The sequence below is a fragment of the Rhincodon typus genome, chromosome 14 (assembly GCF_021869965.1).
Source record: "Rhincodon typus isolate 14 chromosome 14, sRhiTyp1.1, whole genome shotgun sequence".
Taxonomy (NCBI): Eukaryota; Metazoa; Chordata; class Chondrichthyes; order Orectolobiformes; family Rhincodontidae; genus Rhincodon; species Rhincodon typus.
The window spans coordinates 17,539,542-17,555,350 of NC_063345.1; the positions used below are offsets into that span (position 1 = coordinate 17,539,542).

The 15,809-nt window shown below is 43.0% G+C and overlaps 1 protein-coding gene across 5 annotated transcripts in view; it reads right to left on the minus strand.

Annotated features, from left to right (window-relative positions):
• Positions 1 to 15,809, minus strand: part of col4a6 (collagen, type IV, alpha 6) — a 380,416-nt gene that overhangs the window by 15,575 nt on the left and 349,032 nt on the right. For all 5 annotated transcript variants that reach the window (XM_048605112.1, XM_048605109.1, XM_048605111.1 and 2 more), the window contains 5 exons: positions 14,788 to 14,904; positions 7,783 to 7,944; positions 6,113 to 6,211; positions 4,629 to 4,775; positions 2,027 to 2,143 (listed from right to left, as the gene is read on the minus strand). In XM_048605112.1, coding sequence (XP_048461069.1) covers positions 2,027 to 2,143; positions 4,629 to 4,775; positions 6,113 to 6,211; positions 7,783 to 7,944; positions 14,788 to 14,904 — 642 coding nt within the window. The remainder of the gene's footprint in view (positions 1 to 2,026; positions 2,144 to 4,628; positions 4,776 to 6,112; positions 6,212 to 7,782; positions 7,945 to 14,787; positions 14,905 to 15,809) is intronic.

Below are 15,809 nucleotides of genomic sequence, written 5' to 3' on the forward strand. Positions count from 1 at the left end.
AACTCGACCCTATATACATTCCACTATGGAGGAAACCCGGAAGTGAGGCAATCCATCGCAACAGACCCCAGAGTTTAAAAACCAGGCGGGAAAACATACCGACGCTTCATCAGAGGCTGCACTGAGGATGTTACCATGCACGGTAACAAAATGTCTGCGGAACAACAAACCAGCTCGGCGAGCCAACCAACCTCAACAAGGATATTTTTTCCCATTGACCCTGTCTATGCCCCTCAATTTTATACATCTCAATCATGTCCCCCCTAAGTCTCTTCTGCTCCAAATAAAACAACCTATTTTCCCAAAGATTGTCTATTACTTAGAAGGTACAAGTCAGGAATATGATAGAATATGCTCCATTTCTCAGATGAGTGCAGCTCTAACACTTTGACAGCCTTTACGACAAAGCAGTCCACTTGACTGACATCTCCATAACAGGTACACAGTGGCTCCTGTTTGTACCATCTACAAAACACACTGCAGCAACTCACTAAGACTCTTTCAACAGCACGTTCCAAATATGCAACTTTTACCATCTGAACAGTGAAGATCAGCCAATACATGGGAGAAGTACCACCTGCAATTTCCCCTCCAACTACACACCATGCTGACTTAGAAATATATGGCCATTACTTCACTATCACAGAGCCAAAATTCTGGAACTCCATTCTCAACAGCACTGTGGGTGGTGTACCTACACAAAATCAACAGCCGCGGTTCAATGACCTATCACCAGTATCTCATGGGTAATTAAGGAAGGGAATTAAATGCTGGCCCAGTCAGCAAGGCACACATCCCATTAGACAAAGAAGAAGAATACATGAAAAATTCAATTTAGCATGGAGAAGTGAGAAGTGATGTATTTCGAAAGGTAGGCTTACAAGGAGCAGTATAAACTAAAATAGTACAGTGAAATGTCAGTGGAGGAATTTATGCATAGCTAGGGCAAGTAGATAAGACTATAAAGAAGCAGACAGATTTCTAGGCTTTATAAGTAAAGCCAAATCAATTACCAATGCAAGGGAAATATGCCAAACCTTTATAAAAATACTGTTTAGGCTTCAGCTGGAGAACTGCAGACAGAGAAAATCTCTCAAGGAGTCAGATAAAGAGGCATTAGTATTATCAATCAAATGATAAAAAAAAGGATGGTTTTTGAGAAGCATTTTAATGCTGGAGACACCGACAGAGGTAGAGAGGTTTAGGAAGAGAGTTCTAGAGTTGAGGACCAGGGAGCTGAAGACATAGATGAGTTTCAATGTTCTGCCTCATGGTGGGTTTGCAGGCAGAGGGGGATGGTAGAGGGACACGTGGTTCACCTCGCAGAAAGATGGCAGGTCGGAAGCCCATCACCTTACTAACTCTCCTATAGACAACTTTATTACCCTGCCACCAGTTAAAGCCCTGAAGTAGGCAATTGATTTTTACCCAGTGCTGGGTGGGTAGCTCACCATAATTAAGGCTACAAAGTAAACTTTGACAGGGTTACTTGTGAGCTTCTTCGGGATTGGGGGGATCCATATTTTGGGGAAGGGGCATGAAAGCTGTCCTTGCCCTCAGTGCTCACCCTTCTCGCTTGCTCACAGCCCCCATCCCATGATTCCTCTTCCACCGTTGTCCATCTGATTGGATCCTTTGGCGATTCTGGTAGTATTACCAGCAGTCAGGAGCCTCTCACTGGCTCGAAGCTCTCAACAGGATCAAGCTAGTCATAATACCCCTTCATGTGACAGATTGTCAAACGTTATAGCAATAATATTTAAACATAATAACATAATGAGGAGCATGATCATTTTCCACAAGTTGCACTGGTGGCAAGATGTTCAGGCAGCTCGTGTACAAAGGAATCTCAAAATGAATAAAAAATCTGTTCTATATTGACAACAACATGAAAAACATTTCCAATAAGTGTAATCCTGTATCCTTATCTCTTCAAACTTGATGAAGATATTCCGGGAGTTAAAATAGTACCACCCTGTTGAGTTTACAGATAGCTAGCTATAAATTGTTTCCATATTTGGCTTACCTTCTAATCCAGGTGGTCCAGGATATCCCTTCACGCCTGGATCTCCTATCAGACCGGGAGGGCCAGGTAAACCATTTGGTCCCACTCTACCTGGTTTTCCAGGCTGACCTTTGACACCTAAATTAATAACGAAGACAGGGAATATTTATCATCGATGTAACTCCAACAGTGTGGACACTCGCAGTTTTCACAGGGAGGCTGAATGCAGCAGCAAACGATAGTCTCAAGCTGGTATCAAAGTAGAGCTACTTTGAGGTGTCCTGTTGTAACACTGCACCCAGACGTGCTTATAGCTACACAACAATGCAAATCACAACTGGAACATAATCACACCAGGGTTCAAAGACCTGGTTTGCACAACAGCTACTTAGGAGAGGAACCAGACAATGGTGTTGTTTGAGCAACAATGCTCTTCTGTGCTAATGAGGGAAAACAGAAGAGAATAATTCATCCTCAAGTTATTTATACGTTTAGAACATTTACATTCTGCCAGATGAATCCTCATGTATCCACAACATAATGGCCAGAGAATGGGGTAAACTATCAACCCCTTTATACTGTTCCAACAAGCGAGAACAAATTCTGGCAGGTGCCTTCATTAACGTGGGCGAGTTGAGGAATATGTTGCCCTAAAGTCGTGAGTTAGGGCCAGATTCGGCTTGCAACTTCGCTCTGACTGTCAAGGTGTGCGACCTCCCCATAGATGGAAAAATTAAGAGACCGTTTCTGGATTTACCAACCAACAATAATGATGGGGAGGTCTTGGAGACTGCAGGCCCACCGGCAGAGGGGGAAGCATATCTACCTTGTGGCACCTCTGAGAGGTTGCATTTCAATTTTGTTAAAAATCAGCCAGAGCCATAGGAAAGGAAAACCCTCCCACAAGATGAGGGTTGGCAACCACACTGACACTCCAGTTCTGGCAGGGTTTGGTTGGAAATTTTGTGACAGCTAAGATCACCTGATTTTATTTTATTCATTCACAGATGAGGGTGTCACCAGCAAGGCCAACATTTATTGCCCTTCCCTAATTGCCCAGATGGCAGTTAAGAGTCAACCACATTGCTGTGGGTGCAGAGTCACAAGAAGGCCAAACCATGCAAGGATAGCAGTTTTCTTCCCTAAAGGGCACCAGTGATCCAGGTGGGCTTTTCCTGACAACCGACAATGGTTTCACGGTTATCATTAGACTTTTAATCCCAGATTTTTTCTTTGATTTGAATTTAAGTTACACCATCTGCTGTAGCAGGATTCGAACCCAAGTCCCCAGAACATTACCTGGGTCTCTGGATTAACTACCCAGCGATAATACCACTGGATCACTTCCTCCCTGGATAGCTTCCATCAGGCACTTGTTGCAACTAATAACTCGGTGGGGTGGTTCTGTCCACCACAGGACAAAACTTAATCCACCCCCAAATAATGGGGTGGCATGGTAGCTCAGTGGTTAGTACTGCTGCCTCACAGCACCAGGGACCCAGGTTCAATTCCAGTCTCAGGCAACTGTCTGTGTGGAGTTTGCACATTCTCCCTGTGTCTGCGTGGGTTTCCTCCCACAGTCCAAAGATGTGCAGGGTAGGTGGATTAGCCATGCTAAATTGTCCATGGTGCCCAGGGATGTTTAGGTTAGGTGGGTTAGACAAGGGAAATGTAGAGGTAGGGGAGTGGGTCTGGGTGGGATGCTCTTTGGAGGGGCAGTGTGGACTTGTTGGGCTGAATGGCCTGTTTCTATTCTATGATTGTATAAATAATCATTTCATTATATGGGTTGGTTGTCCAGTACTGCCAGGCCTCTAAAGGTATTAACCCATTTCTGTGTTGTTCTCCTGGAATTGGGAATGGGTTGAGTCAGTTCTGCCCTGCATCAAGCTTGTTTCCACAGAACCTGGGAAGGCTTATGGGGGAAAGAAAATCCTAACTCCCTTTCGGATTTCCAGGAGCAAAAACTACAATATGAAAGGGAGTGGATTACAAATGACTAAAATAGCCACTAATTGTCGATATTTATTTTAAATGCAGTTTTTAATGGCTCGCTATAGAAACAGTAATGTTTTCTCATCTGCAAGTTGGGAAGCTGTGAAAAATGCTCTGTACCTATTCTAGGACATTATTAGCACATTAATATGGTTCTGTGCTCCAAGCATGCAGTCCTAAAAAAAATCCTTCTCCCCATATTTTCACCACGCCTCATATTTTGTCTTTTGTTAGAATCTGGGGCAAATTTCTCTTTTCTGGGCAGAGCTGTAGCAGAGGGAAGCTTGCTCATTACAGAAACTGCCCAATTTTCAACTCATTAGACCCAGTAGATTCCTGACCAGACAGGTGATCCACCCTTACTGTGAAGGCAAACCTTACTTTCCTCAGCCTCCCTTCCTCACACGCTCAAAAAAGGTTTTTAAATGTTCAAACCCAGACAGGGAACTTCACCACAACATCTGCATTTATTTCATTTTCTTTCCAATTTTCATGTTGTTGACTCAAGTGTCTTTTTGTACCGTAACCCTGAGCCATTTTTTTTAAGTGAAAACAATTTGATTGACTGTGAAATAGAACTAATGCAATGACATTGAAAACATGCAATCTGATAGTCAGTCAAACATACCTGGAAATCCCACATAACCAGGGCTGCCTTGGTTTCCCAGGAGACCAGATATCCCATCAGGTCCACGGAGACCTGAGGGACCTGGAATTGACGGTGTCACTATCTCTTCTGATACTGGTCCCTGTAAGCCTTTTTCTCCCGGAAAACCTGCACAGAACATTGTAATTCATTGATTATTTACCGTGCAAAGAAAGAGAACAGCTGTATATCAGTTGAAAAGGAATGTTTTAAAAGCAGAACGTAGTCAGATCATAAGAAATGGGAAGGATAGGTCATATATAACCCCGCAAACCTGCTCTGCCAGTCAATAAGATCATGCCTGAACTGCTATGCTAAGTCTAGTTTCCCACTCTATCCTCAAATCCTTTGATTTGCATTGTATCCAAGAATCTATCAATACAGGTCTGGAACATATGCCTACAGCTCTTTGAAGTAGAAACTTCAAAATATTCATAACTCTCTGAGAGAAGAGCTTTCTCCCCACCTAAATACTAAATGACTGACCCTTTATTTAGAGCGTGGGGCCTGTAGCTCTACAATGTTTACCTGAGTGGGGGGACAACATAGTCTCTCAACTCGCAGTCTGTCAAACCCCCTGAGTGTTCAATACGTTTCAATCGAATCACCTGTTACTCTTCTAAACTCCGTAGGAACATGGAGCCACTTTAGACAATCTCTCAAATCTTTTGGCTGAGTTTTAATCTAGGCTTCAGGGTCCCAACATCTGAAGCAAAGAGGGTTCCCAGCCCTGAACTTGCCATCAGTGGGATCGGCTCAGCCATTCTAGCCAAGGTAGCTCCCAGGCCCCCCAATTCAGGGCAACAGTTGGACTCAAGATGGTGCTGGGCCAATCAGAGGTCTGAAGCCTCAATCAGCAAGAGAGACAGGAGGTGCTGAGGCAAACCAGAGACTCTGGCGCCACCTGCAGGTGGTTTGAGGTTGGAGAGGGACTCCTCTGGGACATCGGAGTCTGCTTTCCTTGTTATCAAGCTCCTCTTTGTGCTCTGACACTCCACGAACCTGGCGGCTTTGCCACGCGCGTTGACGGGGCTGTGGCAAAATGCAGAAAGGTCAGGAAAATGGCTCTTAACACACGGCCTTTAATTAACTTCCCGCTTTCATTTGACAAGGCAGCTGCTTCCCAGCCAGTTCTGTAGCTGGGAAGCATGAGGGCCCCAATTCCATTTTCATTTAGATCCCTTCCCCTCTCTCTACTTCTCCCTCACCTCTGATTCTTTGCACTGTCTCCTCAATAGGTGACGAAGGAGGAGGGTTCAAAAAGCTTGTGAATTCAAACGAACCTGGTGTTGTGTGACTTCTAACTGTGTAAAGTTCCCAATTAGAAGAAATTGTGGTATGGTATTTTACCAAATTGCCAATCTCTCAGGATTGTACATTATTAATTGAAAGAGGTTTGCCATAAATATCAGATTCCCACAGAGAAAGCTCTCCATATAAGTCACTGAAATAATGTCATCTCTTACCTGTAGCACCAGGATCCCCTTTGGGTCCTGGGTATCCCGGATCACCAGGAGGGCCATCTGTTCCTGGAAATCCCATTCTGCCTGGTTCCGGCCTTTCACCTAAAACAAAGAATTTTATTATTCATTATTACTTTGTTTATCATTGCCAGCCAACATCCAACTTATTAGCCATCCACATCACCCTAATAAAGAGTTCTTAAAGAATTTCAAAATATTACTATTGTTGTAAAGCTTCATCAAAGTAAAGGATACCCTTCCATCCTTTTTACAACCACTTGATCATATTGTTGCCTTGCTCTTCTCTTCACAGTGTGCCTAAACAAGTAATGTAGCAAGATACACTTACTTGATAAGTGCACATCTAAATAATTCTTAAATGTTATGTGCGTTTCTGCCTCTACCACCCTTACAGACAGTGAATTCAGATTCCCACCACCCTCTGACTGAAAACGTACTTCCCCACATTCCCTCTAAAGCTCCTGCCCCCTCCATCAGGGGGAACAGTCATTCCCTGTCTGCCCTTTCTATGCTTTGTCTACCCTCTCAGTCTGCTTAGCTGTAAGGAAAACAACTTTAGTCTGTCCTCCCTCTGAAAGACCTCAGTGGAAATCCTCCTCCCTCTTTAGTCTGTCCAATCTATTTTCATATCTGAAGATCTCCAACCCAGACAACTAGGAGATTAGGCTCCTGTTGTTTTGAGCACAGAAGGTTAAGGAGTGATCATCTGAAGCACTTAAGATGATTAATGGACTGATAGGGCAGACAGAGAGAAACTATTTCCTTTGGTGGGAAACTCAGGAACAAGAGGGAATAACCTCAATGCCAGGGTTCAGGAGTGATATCAGGCAGAAGTTTTATAGTTCAGAATGATTCCACTAGAACTATGACTTCCAACACTATACTGATATGGTCACCATCCACAGGTATTGGTTGTTAGCAAGCTATTCAATGGTGAGAACATCTCAAGTCAGCATATCACAATATATATATGTTGACAGTATTGGGCAGGTCACGTGACAGCAATCAAAACAAAAAGGATCAATTACTGACATTTTCAATCCCTTTCCAATGGAATCACGATCAAATGGTACAGTCCACTGCTGCCCACCTAACACCATTGGACGTGGAAATCAACCTTTAGAGGGACTCAGCTTATTTCTACATCAGGCAGTATTTTTGCCGAATGTGCCATTAGGGAGTTTCTCTGGAGAATATAGTTTGCAGCATATCAAATTAACAGTCAAATGCAAAGAACTCACAATTAGAAAATATCCGTTACAAATATAAAAACGATAAGTGCTCACTTGAGACAAGGAAGAGCTGCATGTTACACAAATTTGGCAACTTATGAAATTGAAAATAGGAGGTTAAAGGAGGAAGTTGACAAATGAATGATGGGGCCATTTTTAGAACAAACTATCCTTTCTCCTAATCTACATCTACCAAAACACAAATCAAGAACGCTGTGTCTGGCTCCCTCATGTAGTGCTGCCATCCCTCTCACTCTATCAGAGAGAAACAATTCAAGGGATTGTGAAGCATTACAGACACTGATCAGGGAGGTACATAAGGTGGGCCGAGATAGTGTCATGTATATATTTAGTTTTCAATGGACACTGAACCCTTTGTTGTAACTAATGCAATGTTTAATTAAGATGGATAAAAGTCACCTTTCAATCCAGGACGACCAGGAACTCCTGGCAGTCCGGGAGACCCAAGGTTCCCCCTTGCACCTTGTGGCCCAGGGGTAGCGGGAAAGCCAGGATCACCAGGATCTCCTCTTTCAAAACCCAAGCCTGGTGGCCCAGGAGGACCAACTGGACCTAGAGGACCTGCAAAGTGTATGAAAATAAGTCAGCATCAACATGAATGATTCAAATTTTTCAGTAATTGTTCAACAAACCATTCAGGACAAGCAAAGGATCTCGTAACCAGCTTTTTGAAACAATGCTACCTGAACCAATGATATGTTTTGTAAGAGGCACCAACAAACTCAATCTCTTGAGAGATAAAAGGAGAAAAGAAGGGTAAGGGTCAGGCAGCCAGATCCAGATCTTGGGCCCAAGGCAGCTGAAAACATAATTGTCAATAGTGAGGTGAAGGATGTGGGGAAAACAGAAGAGGTTGGAGCTGGATCCATGCAGTGGTTTCACAAGATTGTAGAAGTGAAAAATATTAGAGAGAGAGCACCAAAACACATACAAACACTGAGGTGATTATTTTAAATTGAAGGTATTAGGGCCTAAGGGTAATGGTTGACCAAGATTTGATGCAGGTTAGGATAAAGGCTGCAGCACATTTTCTCACGTAATACTCCAAGACAAAGTCACCATCATTATCACCAAGCCCCTGGATAATGATGTAAATTTAAGTCAAACAAGTGTGGCACATCTAACTGAAACACATAAGGTCCTGGGAGAGTTGACAAGGTGGGTTCTGACAGGATGTTTGCCCATTGTTGGAGAAACTAGAACCAAGGCCAACAGTTTAAGAATAAGAGGTCACATATTCAAGATAGAGTTGAGGAGATCTTTTCCTCTCTCAAACATCTGCAGAATAGAAAAACAGTAGCAATTTGGTCATTGAATTTATTCAATGCTGAGCTGAGTTTTGATGGGCAAGAAGGTCAGGGATTATTGGGAGTGGAGGGAGAGGGGAAGAAGTAAAATGAAGTATCATGCCTCCTTCTTCCGATATGAGCTGGATTGGTAAGGTCAATAGCTATTGCTATGTGTAATTGGCCTTGAGAAGGTGATGGTGAGCCGCCTTCCTAAACTGTTGAAGTCCATGTGGTGTAAGGAGACATCCAGTGCAATTAGGAAGGGAGTGTCAGGATTATGACTCAACCACAATGAAGGAGCAACAATATAGTTCCAAGCCAGAATGATGTGTAACTTGGAGATGAACTTCATTAAAAAAATCATTCATGGGATGAGGACGTTGTTGGCCAGGCCAGCATTTATGTCCATCCCTAACTGCCCAGAGGACAGTTAAGAGTCTACCATGGTGCTGTGGGCCAGACCAGGTAAGGACAGTTACATTGCCTAAAGGACATTAGTGAACCAAATGGGTTTTTACAATCATCAACAACAGTTTCATGATCATCATTAGACTCTCAATTCCAGATTTGTTTTTTTGAATTTAAATTCCACCATCTGCCATGGCAGAATTAGAACATAGAACATAGAACATTACAGCGCAGTACAGTCCCTTCGGCCCTCGATGTTGCGCCGACCTGTGGAACCTATCTGAAGCCCATCTAACCTAAACTATTCCATTATCATCCATATGTTTATCCAATGACCATTTAAATGCCCTTAAAGTGGACGAGTCTACTATTTTTGCAGGCAGGGCATTCCACGCCCTTACTACTCTCTGAGTAAAGAACCTACCTCTGACATCTGTCCTATATCTATCACCCCTCAATTTAAAGATATGTCCCCTCGTGCTAGCCATCACCATCCGAGGAAAAAGGCTCCCACTGTCCACCCTATCGAATCCTCTGATCATCTTGTATGTCTCTATCAAGTCACCTCTTAACCTTCTGCTCTCTAACGAAAACAGCCTCAAAACCCTCAGCCTTTCCTCATAAGACCTTCCCTCCATACCAGGCAACATCCTGGTAAATCTCCTCTGCACCCTTTCCAATGCTTCCACATCCTTCCTATAATGCGGTGACCAGAACTGTACGCAATACTCCAAGTGCGGCCGCACCAGAGTTTTGTACAGCTGCAACATGACCTCATGGCTCCGAAACTCAATCCCTCTACCAATAAAACCTAACATACTGTACGCCTTCTTAACAACGCTATCAACCTGGGTGGCAACTTTCAGTGATCTATGCACATGGACACCGAGATCTTTCTGCTCATCCACACTACCAAGAATCTTACCATTAGCCCAGTACTCTGTATTCCTGTTACTCCTTCCAAAGTGAATCATCTCACACTTTTCCACATTAAACTCCATTTGCCACCTCTCAGCCCAGCTCTGCAGCTTATCTATGTCCCTTTGTAACCTACAACATCATACCCAGGTCTCCAGAGCATTACCTGGGTCTATGGATTATAGCCTAGATTATTAGAGTAATGATCAAGCAATAATACTACTAGGCCACCACATCTTCAAGTGATGCATTCCTATGCATTTCCCTTTGTCCTTCTAGGTGGTAGCATTCTTGGGTTTGGAAGCAGGTGTCCAAAGGAATCTTGGCCAGTGGAAACAGTGCAACTTGTAAATTATACGCACTAATGTCACTGGTGGTAGAGGGGGTAAATGCTTAAGGTGATGGTTGGGATACTTATCAAGTAGGGCTGCTTTGTCCTAAGTGGTATTACGGTTCTTGAGTGCTGTTGGAGCTGCACTGATCCAGGCAATTGGGGAGTATTCTATCATACTCTAAGCTTGAATTCTGTGGAAGGTAAACAGGCTTTGGACAGTCAGGAGCCGACTTGCTTGCTCCAGAATTCTCAGTAGCTGAATGGCTCTTATACTTACATGTCTGATGCCGTTCAGATTCTGGTCAATGGTGGCCCCAAGGCCATTCATTATGGGGATTGAGCGATGACAATGTTATTGCACATCAAGGGATAGATTGCCATCTACTGGAGGAAAGTCTCACTGCAATATTTTCAGTGAACTAATGTTATGATGTGGAGGTGCCAGGGTTGGACTGGGGTGGACAAAGTCAGAAGTCACACGCCACCAGGTTATAGCCCAACAGGTTTATTTGAGATCACAAGCTTCTGGAGCGCCGCTCCTTCGGCCAGTGAACTAATGTTAATTTGGATGGATTTCCTTCTATTTCTTTTTCGTGCTCCAGCGCCTCAACCTTTTACCCCTGTTTGCAGGGATTCAGATGAAGTCCTGCTGCAGGTACAGCACCACAGTGGGAGAATTAAAAAGGAAATTCAATCCTTATCACAATCACATCACCATGATATGGCCAGCAATCTCAAGAAAGAGTGAATAGGTGGTATAAAAATAGATGGGCGGATAAACATGGCACAGTCTCTCACAGAAATGATGGAGGCTAAAACTAATTTCCATTTCATCTCTTTTCTAACATAAATATGAATGATGTAAATATTTTCCAATACCCTTTCATTTGCATCAAGTTGTTTCAAAAATCAAGACAAAAATAATTTGACTATTAGGGAAAGCACTGGGGTGTAAACACTTAATTTCAGAAATGCCAGTTTCCATAGGGAGATAGGTGGTGAGATTAGAGAATTGACTCATTGAAGGTGAATGCGATTTATGAAAAGTGTTGCCTACATTGAAGAGTATCAATATAATGATGTGACTACTTGTCACTTCACACTGTTACATATACATATCCATTATTTCACACTGTTTACTTCACATTGTGATATATACAAATTGAAAGATGTCTGTATTGAGGGGTATTTGCTCAGCACATCTGTGATAAACCTGTTGCTGTTCAATCAGGTGTCGTGTGAGTATCTTTCAGAACATGGTGTAAATTGCTAGATTAATACCCGTAAGCAAGTCTACCCAAGATATCCCGAATCATATATCTCATTACAACATAATGACAAGGGTGAGAACTTTCCAATTGTAAGAATGAACTCCAGAGATGAGGTGAGAGTGCCGTTGATATCGAGGCAGCATTCGACAGATTGTGGCATCAATGAGCCCTAAGAGAACTGGAAACAACAGGAATTAAGGGGCGAGTTCTCCATTGGCTGGAGACATGCCCAGCACAAAGGAAGATGATTGTGATTATTTGAGGTCAAACATCTCAGCCACAAGGCTGAGTTCAGCTCTGTTGCAGGAGCTCATTAGGCCTCCTTCAGAAGGCCAGAAGTGATCTGTTCTTTGATGACTGCAGATTATTCATCACTCCCTCAAATAGTGAAGCAAACAGTGTCCATATGCAGCCAGACATGGACAACAACCAGGCTCATGCTCAGTGCACACTTGTGCCACATAATAAGAGAATGCCACATGGGACAATCTAGAGCTATTGGTCATAGCTTAAAAATAAGGGGGCACCCATTTAAAACAAAGATGAGGAAACTTTTTTTTCTCCCAGAGTGTTGTGAGCCTTTGGAATTTCCTTCCTCACAAGGCTGTGGATGCAGAATCTTTAACTTTTTTTGTTTTATTCATGCACAGGGAGATGGAAGGCACAGGGAGGCCAGGCCAGATAAGGACAGCAATTTCCTTCCCTAAGGGACACTGGTGAACCAGATATGTTTTTCCAACAATCAGCAATGGTTTCATGGTCATCATTCAACTCTTAATTCTAGATTTTTGCTGAATTCAAATTCCACCATCTGCCATGGTAATATCTAAACCTAGGTCCCCAAAACATTACCTGGGTCTCTAGATTAATAATCTAACAGTAACACCATGAGGCCATCATATCCCCTATAATTTTACGGCAGAAGTACATAGATCATTGATTTCCAAGGGCATACAGGAATGTAGAGATGAGGTTGAAATCAGATCAGCTATGATCTTACTGAAAGGTGGAGCAGACTCAAAGGGCTGAGTGGCCTATACTTGTCTTTTTCTTTGTATGCTTGTATATTTGTATAAGCACAGACAGCGATTATTTCCAATAAGCACAAATCTAACCATAGACAGTGGAAGATACTAGTAGCGCGCCAGACTTCAGGAGAGTCAGGGAACAGAGGTGAGTATAGTGACCATCACTAAAGAGAAGGTGCTGGGGAAGCTGAAAGGTCTGAAGGCAGATAAATCACCCGGACCAGATGGACTACACCTCAGAGTTCTGAAGGAGATAGCTGAGGAGAATGTAGAGACATTGGTGGTGATCTTTCAGGAATCACTGGAATCAGGGAGAGTCCCAAAGGACTGGAAAATGGCCAATGTAAATGGCCTGTTTAAGAAGGGAGGGAGGCAGAAAACAGGAAACTATAGGCCAGTTAGCCTGACCTCAGTTGTTGGTAAGATTTTAGTTTCCATTATTAAGGATGAGATGGCATAGTACTTGGAAGTGCCTGGTAAAATAGGGCTGAGTTAGCATAGCTTTGTCCAAGGGAGATCATGGTTGACAAATCTGTTAGAATTCTTTGAGGAGGAAACAAGCAAGTTAGACAAAGGAGAGGCAGTGAACATGATCTACTTGGATTTCCACAAGGCATCTGACAAGATGCTGCACAGGACACTGCTGAGTGTTAGGACATGGTTCTGGCATGGAGAGAGGATTGGCTGACTGGCAGAACACAGAGAATAGGGATAAATGGGGTCTTTTCTCAGGATGGCAGCCAGTCCACACGGGTAAGTGTTGGGCCCATAACAATTTACATTGTACATTAATAATCTGGACGAAGGAACTGAGGGCATCATTACTAAGTTTATAGATGACACAAAGATAGGTGTAGGAACAGGTAGTGTTAAGGAAGCAGGAAGGCTGCAGAAGGACTTGGACAAACCAGGAGAGTGGGCGAATGGAGAGGTGGCAGCTGGAACACAATGTGGAAAGATGTGAGGTTATGCACTTTGGTAAGAAGACTTCAGGTGTATTTGCTAAACAGGAAAGGCTTCGGGAATCTGAAGCACAAAGATGTGGAATTCTAGTTCAGGATTCTCTTAAGGTCACCATGTAGGTTCAGTTGATAGTAAGGAAGGCAATGCAATGTTAGCCTCAGAGTTAAGAAGCTGAACTGAACTAACCATTCAAAAGTTGTCACTACGAGGGCATATCGAAGGCTAGGAAACCTGCTGTGAGTAGCTCACCTCCTGAATCCTCTGTGCCCATCCATCATCTACGAGGCACAAGTCAGGAATGTGATGGAATACTCTCCATTTGCCTGGACAGGTGTTACTCCAACAACACAAAGGAAGCTTGACATCAGGTCAAAGCAGCTCACAGAATGTCATGTAGTGAGAGTCTGAGCAGAACTGTAAATGTTATCAAAGTCTGTGCATTGTGATCAACAATGACTCAAAGGTATGTCTATGTGGGTGGTTGGAGCAGGCATTAGCAAGTAAGAGGACAGAATCATGATGATTGCAAAGTTGGGGAACTAACCCATCTCTTCTGGCTCCACAGGAAGATATTTAAATTAAAAAATAAAACAAACACATAATGTTTAGTAAGTTTTCACTGTTTAGGTTGTAATAGCTGCCTAATCCTGTGCACTGAAGGCCCACGCTTATTTGTTGCAACCAAATTTTGAGCAGGGGTAGCTAGATGCCAAGCCACTCACTTATATAATGGGCTGAACGCCTGTTTGAGGTGACCACTAAGGATGCCTGAAATATGGACTGAACAAAGTTCAATTTGGTCATTTTTGTTGGTCGAAATTGGACTTCATTATGTTGCTGCCTCCATATCCTCTCCTCTCTCATCCACTTTGACAGCCTGCAGCCAACTTATCCCTTTCGGCAAGCAATCGTTTTACAGCTCTAAACTTTGCTCCTTTGGCTTAATATCAGTTTTCCCTTTATAAATCTTTTCAAAGATGCCGTGTAAACGCAAGCTTGTTAATATGAAATAAACAAAAATAATAGCTCATATGTGTATGGTTGAGGTTAGCAACTAATTTGCACCTGGAATAATTTCTAAACACCAGGACACAAACTCACTGATTATGTTGATTTTTCACATGCACCAGCAAACTGACAGGAAAGATTTACCCTCTTTGTGAATTATTTTTGTGAAGCGAGCAATACCTTACCTCGTTCACCATCATATCCAGGAGGACCAACATCACCCGGCTTACCGGGAATGTTTGAAGGGATGGTAATTCCTGGAGCACCTGGTTTCCCTGGAGGACCCAATGATCCAGCACGGCCTAATGGAGGAATAAGGAGTCATGGAATAGATCAATTGATTTGACTGACAACTATAAACAATCAACTTCATTTCTTTTCACCATTTTTCTTAAACAACGTAAAACAGTGGAAGTTTTTAAAGTGGCAACAAAGGTACAGTTGTGCAAACTACGGCAGCTGCTGGAAATCTGAAACAAACAGAAAGTCAGTGTGCCTGGCTACATCTGTGGAGAGAGAAACAGTGTTAACATTTCAAGTCTGTTTTGATTCTTTTTCAGAACTATGATTGTGTCCCTTGAAATCAGCTTCTCTCCTCATCTCTCCCTGCATCACACACTCTACCCTCTTCATGGGCATTCGCTAAACATCTTGTTCTTCAGCACTTCACTCAACTTAACGGTCCCACATTTTCTTTGGGTTCAGCTGCAGTAATCTGAGCAAGTAAGTGCAGAAATAGGAAGGGACTTAATATTGCTGAGTCTCTGTCTGAAATAAATGGCCACAGGGAGTTCCACTGGTGGCAATAATGTGCAGTAATTGTATCTGCCACCTTTGTACTCTGACCAGTGCTCAAAGAGGTAGAATGTGTGGGATGGCATTGCAATTCTGCTTAACCTTACCTCCAGGTGCCCAACATACTGTGTTTGAGTAAGAAGCAGGGCTACTATAGTTTTGAAGTGGAAGCGTAATTGAGTGTTCCTGAAGGATTCATTGCCTGGTCCCAAAATGTCCAACATGGAACACAAGATAGGCATGTCCTCCACTTTCAGTTCTGGAGAAACATGCATTAAACCCGAGTGGTACATTGAGGCAATATTAATATGCCTGGCTGGCAGGAAATACAATAGCAATACAAATTGCTTACCACCTCTTTCTCAAGAGCAACTAAAGATAGGCAATAAATGCTGGCCTAGTCAGCGTCACC